This window comes from Montipora foliosa, chromosome 3 (assembly GCF_036669935.1).
Source record: "Montipora foliosa isolate CH-2021 chromosome 3, ASM3666993v2, whole genome shotgun sequence".
Taxonomy (NCBI): Eukaryota; Metazoa; Cnidaria; class Anthozoa; order Scleractinia; family Acroporidae; genus Montipora; species Montipora foliosa.
In genome coordinates this window covers 53,868,513-53,878,512 of record NC_090871.1, presented here as the reverse complement: position 1 = coordinate 53,878,512, position 10,000 = coordinate 53,868,513, and the positions used below count along the sequence as shown (strand labels likewise).

The following is a 10,000-nucleotide window of genomic DNA, read 5'->3' as shown; positions in this document are numbered from 1 at the left end:
CTTCCTCGGCGGACGACCTTTCTTCACAGTTTTCATTTCGCTTTTAACACGAACACAACACCCAAATAACGCCAAAAATACAATATTTAAACATGAAGGAAAATATTAACAAAGTTTGAAGCTACTAGGCATCCAAAACACGACGATGTGAGGCGATGGAATTTGACTTTTCAAGAAATAATAGTTTCTGTATTACAGAAAATGGCGCCGATAGCTTGCACGCCCGCAAAGACTTGTGGTTGTCGGTGGCCCTTTGACAAAAGATGCAAGGTTGTGTTTGCGTTAAAAAGAAGAGTTCAATTCCTGGGGGATTAGTTTCTAGACATCAACGTGACAGCGCTTTCTTTATTTGGCCTTTGTAATGTCATATCCATATACGCTCTGTACACTTGAAAACACTGTTAACCGCTGATGAGTGTGGGAACCACCATGAGCATTCCCTGAATTTAAATTATGATAACCTTTCTAATATCAAAAATGTAATTATCAACCTTAGTATATCTCTTTGGATTATTTCTAGTGAGCGTCTGAATCTTTTCTATGATCTTCTGTTTTAAGGCAAAAATTGAGTTCTGCCTCCCACCCACATTGTAGTGAAAAATCCCACTTCTTTGGGAAGTGTGAAACCTTACTATCAAATGATCATTCCGTCATTTGCCTGTGCGATAAAGGATTAACTTTTCCACACTCCCCCCCCCCCTCCCCCCTTACCCCTAATTCAATGTTGGTTAAGAAACGGTCAAAGGCTTGCACGGTATTTTTCACCACATTGTCAACGTTGGTATGGGGTAGAGTGGGGACAAATTGAGAGTGCATGTCCAAGGATTTTCAGGCCAGAAATTTTCCCAAAAATCTTGTCCCAGGTTGCAGGTGTTTCAGATTTTTACTTTCAAAAATTTACAGATATCTCCGATAATGGCCTTTCACAAAAGAAAGCACGAGAAGAAGAGAAAGAGGCTAAGCAACATGCAGGTAAAGTCATGTAAACCGAAGGAAATTGTAATCTGATTCTAAATTTAAATGAAAGAACAGCTCTTTGAATTAAAGTGCCCCTAACCTCAAAATACCTTTTTCCCTAAAATGAATCTTTGTACCTGTTCGAAACGCATTGCGGCCATTTTTTCCTTTTTCTAACAAATCCTGCCATTTTATAGGCTTCGAAAGTTGCGAAAATCCAAGCATCTTTTGTTCACGACCGAGTCAGAAGGGGAGTGGGTCTATTCCTGATTTGACGTCACATACTGATTTACATGGCATTAACTCTTTGTAAAGATGCATGCAAAGTAGATTGTGGCGTCAAATCAGGAATAGACCCACTCCCCTTCTGACTCGGTCGTGAACAAAAGATGCTTGGATTTTCGCAACTCTCGAAGCCTATAAAATGGCAGGATTTGTTAGAAAAAGGAAAAAAATGGCCGCACTGCGTCTCGAACAGGTGCAAAGATTCATTTTAGCGAAAAAAATATTTTGGGGTTAGGAGCACTTTAAGGTATTCTGGCAATGGTTAATGTAGATATAACCTGATTATCAGACGGTCCAGGTCGCTCGTGTCACGCACTCTTCTCCCTTCCCGGTCTGATGGACTTCAAGGTCATGTTCCTGACGTCATGGTTCTACTGTTTTTTTTACACCAATCCGATCGAACTTAACATTTTCTCAAAAGTCAGGAATTTAAGTAATTCAAAATTTTTATAATCACAATGGCGGAAGACCTAAGAGGATTTCAGGGGAGGAGAAACTTTACCCCGAACAGATGAATGCTCGTAAAGCTTTCATTTGAAGGGAGGGTGTTTTTTAGACTTGCTAGCGGGGTTCGGAAAGTCGTTGGTGTTTCAGATGGCTCCCTTTGTCCACGCCAAACTTTCGAAGTTGAATCACGGATTTACAGCCAATCCAATAATTATAATTGTCACTTCACCACTCGTAACCCTAATGAAAGACCAGGTGAATTTTCTTTGGAATCTGAGCATCAGAGCTGGATCTATAGGAGACGATAAGTTTGTAAATATCGTGTATTCTTCGCCGGAGTCTTGTTGTGGATGAATCGCATTGTATAAGCCATTGGTATGCATTTCATTTTATCTTGATTTAGACCTAATTTGCTTTTCCACGAAATTATAGTATTAAAACGCTGTTGGGAAGCAACCACAAGAAACGAAAGATTGGAATGTGAGGGTATAAATACGAAATTACTGACGTGGAAAACATAAGCTAAGAGGACATAAAATGAATAACAAAATGTAAGTTAGACAACGAAATTTATGACACTTTGACATCTTGTGATGTACTCAACAATAACCACGAGCTCGCGTTGGATATGCATGAGACAGAGTTGGTTATAATCATCTCATATCCACATGCACGTGAGAAATAATTATTTATTAAAAACGCCCCCAAAATATAGATAAATCTTCCCGACTTTATTTTGTATTGCTTTACTTGTCATTTTCATAACATAATTTAATTTGTGGCTTGCTTTGTGCTCTCTGGTTTGCATTTTGTAACAGTTCGAGGACTTCTTAATTTAACTCCGGTGCAAAGAGATTTTAAGCGGCTGCCATTGTATGTTTCTTCAGTGAAGTTTGTCACCTTTTTTTTAATTCTTGATCTGAGGCAAATGCTTACCATATTTGTAGAGACTGGTATATTAGTTCATGTACCATGACGGCTAGTGTTACGCCAATTAAAACTTCTGAATTGCACCATACAATGATTAAGTTTTTAGTAATACTTATTAAAATTACGCTTCCCTTGAATGTTCAACTTGCTCAGATGAAGATGTGGGTACACTACATATTCCCAAGAGCATTTGAAAAGAATGGTCTGTGCAAAATTTGGGTGGGCAAACAAAGTGTATCATGGGGAATGCGAAATAGAGAATACATAACATTTGCTGAAAATGAAATCTGCTAGAAAGCGGTATTTGAGGAAGGCTGAAGAGTAGCTAGCATGGAAAGGGCTGGCAAGGGAAGGGAGAAGGGTGGAAAAGAAATTGCACAATGACTAGTGTTCAAGCTGTCTTTCAAAGGTGGCCTAGGGTGGTCCACAAGGGGGCTCCATAGAGTGGTCCATGGACTCAGAACTATTATTACATGTCGTGAGGTCCTTATGTAGCATAGATAATCAACAGAAAGAAAACGAGCGATTTTTACGACTGTCACTACATGTTCAGGGGAACTTCCAAGACTCAAGATGCAGTAGCCTTTAGGCCGTGGTTTTTCACACTAAGCGGGTTGCGGTCTTTGGTGTCTGACGACATTCCCGGCTTTCATGGCTGTGACTGCCACGCCAACAAAAAGAACAAAGGAGACAATTATATCTTTTCTTCGGCTGGGAAAGTTTATTGAAGTATCTGAAAGTCCAAACATGCCAATCAGCTATCTGCTTGTAAGACCCTCTTCCTGCCAAGGCCTTCCCCAGGGTCTGTAGATCCTCACACAAAGTAACTTTAAACTCCTTTTCACAAGCTGGATATAGTTCAAGACAACCTTCGGAGGAAAAAAAAGGATATTATAAACTTATTAATGCATGTACGCTAGCAAGACAGACAGTCAACGTGAAACTATTTTGCTTAGTTTTTGGCATCCTGGGGTACAAGAATAATAAATACGCGTTACTGTAGTGCTAAAGAAACAGTCCACTGACCTGAACACATGGATTTTGAGTTTCCTTGCCTCTTTGATTGTTAGACTTGCTGAAAACACAGTTAAGAAATGCACGCAACACTAAGGGAACAGAATGCCCGATTGCTTCATATCCAGCAAATGAACTTGCTGGAAGAAAGCTTGTAGGATTTTCGATTTCAGCTGGATGAAATAACGTTTTCTTTATCGATTTCACATTGGTAGTGGTAGTACTCGGAGCTTCTAACGAAGGCGTCGTCACAGACACGTCTTTGCTCGATGCACTCATTACCCGCTTGATGCGCACTGCGGCCGTCTTTGAAACTTCAGCTTTAAGCTCGTCTTGAAGAGTCTTAAGAGTAGAGGACAATTTTCAACCTTTTTTAACCTTGGAAAACATTTCTTTGTGCAAATGTTCTGCGACCCTTGGTTTGTCGGCTGCAATTCTCCTCCTAAAATCCTGGAAATGGTCCCTCTTAAATCTCCTCTTAAATCCCACTGTGAACGCCCAAACACAGCGATTCTGTCAGTGTTTTTTAACGATTCAGCACAAATCAAACGATGAACCAAATTGGTTTCATATGAAACCGCTTTTTTTGGAGTAGAAGTTATTATATCAGTGATATACCTGTTTTTTTAGTAGAAGTGATAAGACTTCGCTGAACATAGAAAACCCGTACGAAAATGGATGCGTGTGTGTATTTCTTACAAGAATTTTTATTGGCGTGTGAAAAACAGTGGAACTGTGTCGTCAGGAACATGACCTTGAATGAAGTCCATCAGACGGGAAAGGGAGAAAAGTGCGTGACCCGAGCGACCTGGATCGTCTGAGAATCAGGCTAATGTAGATACTGCTTGTGCAGTCTTACGTCTGCCAAACAACGAAACCTAGCCACGTTCTTTTCATGTATTGTGTGAGTTACGAACAGTAGCTAGTTTAGGTACCTGTTTTCTAGCCAGAAGAATCCCCAAAAGGGTCAATCAAATGGCTCGTTGCTGGTAAGATTTGTTGAGGCAGAACTAATGAGATTATGATTCAAATAAGCTCGTATGGTGTATGCCGTTTACCATATATGCGAATGCCAACTTACTGTAAAGTCATGTATGGTTTGTTGTATATGATTTTTACAGATGTTTCTGCCAAGAAAGAAACTCAGCTCCTGTTTACAAGTGAAAGCTTTCCAGCTTCTCATCGAACAGAAGGTATATATGACCTTACGGCAATTTGACCATGCTGGAAACCGACGCGAAACAAAAAACTCATTCACTCGTAAAAATCACTATGTCCAAAACATTGCTGTAAAATGTGTTTAGCGGCAAACATGAACTGTATTTATATATCTGCTTTTTTGCTCTGCCCAGCGTGGTTTTAAAATGAATTTATTCCTTTAATATAATCGTCACTTCATTTCAATTTAAAAATATTATTCCTACAATATTGCGTTAATTTTATGTCAACTCGTGTTCGTTTTAGTTCTTACCACTAAGAACTGTGATACGCAAGCTTAAGACTCATCCACGCCAAAAGAAATTATTTTGTCAGGGTAATTTTTTGTACGCAAACAAGCGTTTTCTTTATGGGGATAAAGCACATGATACATTTGGAAACTGTTCTTCTTTGTGTACCAAAAATGACTTTAAAAGTGGCGATACATAGAAAAATCAGCCAAGAAGGCTTGCAAACCAGTGAAACCTCTAAATTCATTCACGAGATCAAAGATCGGATTAGCTTGGAAATAAGTAGGTCAAGAATACCAAAGACAAGAAATGGATTTTGGCTTTAAAATGGGAAATCGTCTCTCACTGATGCAAAAATTTAAAAAACCCAGAAGAAGCGAATAACTGAGAATCAATCGACCTCTAAATTGGCCTTGTTTTCTTGGTGTTTGTTTGATTTGCAGCTATTTCTTCATGTCAAAGTCCTATACTAGAACGGATAAGACAAAATTACCAAAAGAGAGAAGGGATGGTTTTTCCAGTTCCCTGGTGTGAGGGGTTCAGCTTCCAACTAGAGAACATTTTCACCAGAGTTAGGATAGTCGCAAAAGAAAAGACACGCGGAACGCTGACCAAAGAAATCACCAACATGACAGGTATTTTTACATCACACGAAGATTGCCAACATCCACGGATTGTTCTGATTGAGGGTGAACCCGGAATGGGAAAGACGACCTACTGTCAAAAACTGGCATATGATTGGGCAACCAAACAAGACCGCGACTGGGACGAGTCTTTCCCAAGAGTAGAGGTGCTCCTGCTCCTCAGATGTTGTCAAATTGAATCTAGCATCTGGGAAGCTATTGACGATCACATTCTACCAGAAGAAACTGACCCAGGGTTGAAAGAAACGTTTTTCCGTTTCGTACGAGAAAACCCTTCTAAAGTCCTGTTAGTACTCGATGGGTTAGATGAGGCAGACCCTCAAAAATTGGCTGTGTACTTTAGTCTTGTTCAAAGAAACCTGCTCCCTGGTTGTCACATTGTTCTTACTTCTCGTCACGAAGCAGGAATTAAAGTAAGACGTTACTCGGACAGACTGTTGGAGATTGTTGGATTTACGAGAAGTGATGCGGAGTGTTTTATAAGGAAGTATTTTCGACACCAAGAACAAATGGCAGAGAAGCTGATAAATGTACTGTGGCATCCGTATGATGATGATGATGATCGTCATATTGAAGGGAATTTAAAAGAACTGACAAAAAACCCTTTAATTACACTTCTGCTGTGTCTGCTTTTCGAAGATTTTGGTGGCGTTCTACCAAACAACAGAACACAGCTGTACGTAGAGATTGTTCTCTTCGTTTTGAGACGATACGAAATGAAGAACCACTTACCAAGCAGTGGTAAAGACCTTCTAATAGTTTACAAGAAGGAACTGATCACCCTAGGAAAAATGGCGCAAGAATCTCTTTTTAAAGGAGAACAGCATTTCGAAGACGTCGAAGGGAATTTCACGGAAAGTCTGTTCATTAAATTTGGCTTTCTCTCGATCCAGGCTGGCGGTAGCAAGAGAACGCCTGGTTTCCGTTATAGCTTCTTTCACAAGAGTTTTCAAGAATTCTTTTCCGGCCTATACCTTGCGTTTTCCATCCTTGATGGAACAATTGACAAGAAGTCAGTTCTGACCGAAGAAAGATATTTTCGTCAACTCAATCAAGTTTTCGTGTTCATGAGTGGCGTCATAGCATCGCAATCCGAGGAAGCGGCAGTGTCGATTGTAACCAGTGTTGCCTCACTTGCAAGTGTGAGAGACCGCAGATCTCCGGCTGAACAGAACCCGTACCTGAAGTTGGCTTTGGACGTCATAGAGGAATGTAAAACTTGCTCGGAAAACCTATATACTAAGTTAGCTTATGCCTTTGGTAAGAGTCTTGATTTGACGGAAGTTGAAATTGACTTGGCATCGCATACTCAGATTGCTACCTTCTCTCAGGTACTCGCAGTAAACACCTCCCTTACTACTTTGCATTTGTCTCACAACCCCATTGGTGCTGAGGGTGCTACTTCACTTTCCCAGGCCCTCGCAGTAAACACCTCCCTTACTACTTTGGATTTGTCTGACAACTCCATTGGTTCTGAGGGTGCTACTTCACTTTCCCAGGCCCTCGCAGTAAACACCTCCCTTTCTACATTGGATTTGTCTGACAACGCCATTGGTCCTGCGGGTGCTTCTTCACTTTTCCAGGCCCTCGCAGTAAACACCTCCCTTTCTACATTGGATTTGTCTGACAACGCCATTGGTCCTGCGGGTGCTACTTCACTTTTCCAGGCCCTCGAGGTAAACACCTCCCTTACTACTTTGCATTTGAATGGCAACTCCATTGGCGATGAGGCTACTACTTCACTTTCCCATGCCCTCGCAGTAAACACCTCCCTTACTACTCTGCATTTGGCCTTAAACTTCATTCGTGCTGAAGGTGCTACTTCACTTCCACAGGCCCTCGCAGTAAACACCTCCCTTACTACTTTGGTTTTGTTTCACAACTCCATTGGTGCTGAGGGTGCTACTTTACTTTCCCAGGCCCTTGCAGTAAACACTTCCCTCACTACTTTGGATTTGTCGAACAACTCCATTGGTGCTGAGGGTGCTACTGCCCTTTCCCATTCCCTCGCAGTCAACACCTTCCTTACTACTTTGGTTTTGTTTCACAACTCCATTGGTGCTGAGGGTGCTACTTCACTTTCCCAGGCCCTCGCAGTAAACACCTCCCTTATTACTTTGGATTTGTCTAACAACTGCATCGGTGCTGAGGGTACTAATTCACTTTCACAGGCTCTCGCAGTAAACACCTCCCTCACTACTTTGGATTTGTCGAACAACTCCATTGGTGCTGGGGGTGCTACTGCCCTTTCCCAGGTCCTCGCAGTCAACACCACCCTTACTACTTTGGTTTTGTTTCACAACTCCATTGGTCCTGAAGGTGCTACTTCACTTTCCCAGGCCCTCGCTGTAAACACCTCCCTTACTACTTTGCATTTGAGTGACAACTCCATTGGTGATGAGGGTGCTACTTCGCTTTCCCAGGCCCTCACAGTAAACACCTCCCTTACTACTTTGGATCTGTCTAACAACTCCATTGTTGATGAGGGTGCTGCTTCACTTTCCCGGGCCCTCGCAGTAAACACCTCCCTCACTACTTTGGATTTGTCGAACAACTCCGTTGGTGCTCTGGGTGCTACTTCACTTTCCCAGGCCCTCGCCGTAAACACCTCCCTTACTACTTTGGATTTGTATCACAACTCCATTGGTGCTGAGGGTGCTACTTCACTTTCCCAGGCCCTCGCCGTAAACACCTCCCTTACTACGTTGGATTTGTGTAACAACTCCATTGGTGCTGAGGGTGCTACTTTACTTTCCCAGGCCCTCGGAGTAAACACTTCCTTTACTACTTTGCGCTTGTCTTACAACTCCATTGGTGCATTGGTTTAGACTCTCGCATTGAAGTGTGGTGTTGAGCGTAGTCTTCTTTCTAAAGGTTCAGTATTTACGTCCACACCGTGGACACTTTATTCCATGCTCAGTCTTTTCTTAGATAGGATCTCATGACCCAAAATGTTGTCTTCTTAAGTTCACGGTGTTGTTTTTGAATTTGGACGACTATCTTACTCCACTTCCTCACCCCTTGTTTGTTGGTAAATGTGCAAGGAAAGGTTAAAAGTCACTTTTTTGCTGATGCGTCACGAAGAATTAAGGGTTATATGCAGAGAAAGACACCCAGTTTGTCCCTTGAGATATGTGACTTTAACTGTTAGTTAAAGTGCTACTCTGATAAAAAAGTCACAATTTTTTTCTTCAGATTTTGAAGGTGTGTTTGTTGTACGCCTGACTGTCAAAATTTTGGATTTTGCGGTCCGCCGTTACTCACATCGAAAACTGACCGATTAGACATCAGAGGGCTGGATCTAGGGATAAGTGACGTCATTAACTAACTAGTTTAAAATTTCAGCGTGTAAATGCAGCTGATTATATATGCAAAACACGAGTTTAAAAGTCTGAAAGGCCGAAACTCGCCTGCTGCATATTAATTCACCGGCGTACACACGCATGGTGACTTCTGAGCCTTTGATGTCATTTTCTCCTTGATCCAGCTCTGTCTCAAGATTTTAAAGTCAGTAATGGCAGACCATTAAATAGGAAAATGTCAGCTAAAATAAAACAAGTGTCTTTTTTAAATCAAGGCGTAAAAATTGGGTCACTTAGTGTTTAGTTAACGTAGTTTTGAAATCCAAAGAAAAATAATTGATTTTTTGGTCGTAGTACCGCTTTAAGGTATTTTACATAAAATAGAAAGGAAAATGTGCTACTCAAGAAGTCCGCATCGATGATAGACAGCAGTCACGCGATCCGGTGACCTGTTATGACTTCAGTCAGTTGCTTTTTTGAATCTACTTCAATTTCACAAAGACCTCAGGCCGGTAAAACGTAAAATCGCCAATTTCGTAGCACCCCATTCTTTGTCTCTTTATTTCAAAGGACCAAATCGGCTAACTCAGTGTTGTGCTGAATTGAGATCCTTTGAGAATAAATGTTTTTTTTTCCAAGTATTTCCATATCATTTAAATGTGAACGCCACATTATCATGCAAATGTATAACCAAGAGAAAATGAGGGGACAGAGAGGGACGCTCAGGACGTTGGCCGGGATATGTCATGTCATCTTCCCAGACCTCCGCATGCAGTCTTGCCTCGGTCACAGGTTCTTAGTGAAAAGAGAAAATGGCGGCGCACGTGGAAGGCTGATGAATATTTATTTTCTTTCAAACATTAGACCGAGGTTGGCCTGCATGCGGACGTCTCGGAAGACAGACTTCCGCTAGAAAAAAGACTTCCGCTCGTCTAAAAATAACTTTCGTGGACATGACATATCCCAAGTGCTG

The 10,000-nt window shown here is 41.4% G+C and overlaps 1 protein-coding gene across 3 annotated transcripts in view; it reads left to right on the top strand.

Annotated features, from left to right (window-relative positions):
* The window catches only part of LOC137997698 (protein NLRC3-like), a 30,757-nt gene that overhangs the window by 19,479 nt on the left and 1,278 nt on the right, over window positions 1–10,000 (top strand). For 2 of the 3 annotated variants that reach the window (XM_068843896.1, XM_068843895.1), the window contains 3 exons: window positions 904–972; window positions 4,755–4,826; window positions 5,525–10,000. The exon at window positions 5,525–10,000 is cut by the window's right edge and continues 1,278 nt beyond it. In XM_068843896.1, coding sequence (XP_068699997.1) covers window positions 904–972; window positions 4,755–4,826; window positions 5,525–8,553 — 3,170 coding nt within the window. In that variant the 3' untranslated portion in view covers window positions 8,554–10,000. Of the gene's footprint in view, window positions 1–903; window positions 973–2,121; window positions 2,241–4,754; window positions 4,827–5,524 lie in introns of all 3 variants that reach the window. The other variant, XM_068843897.1, reaches the window with a different exon arrangement.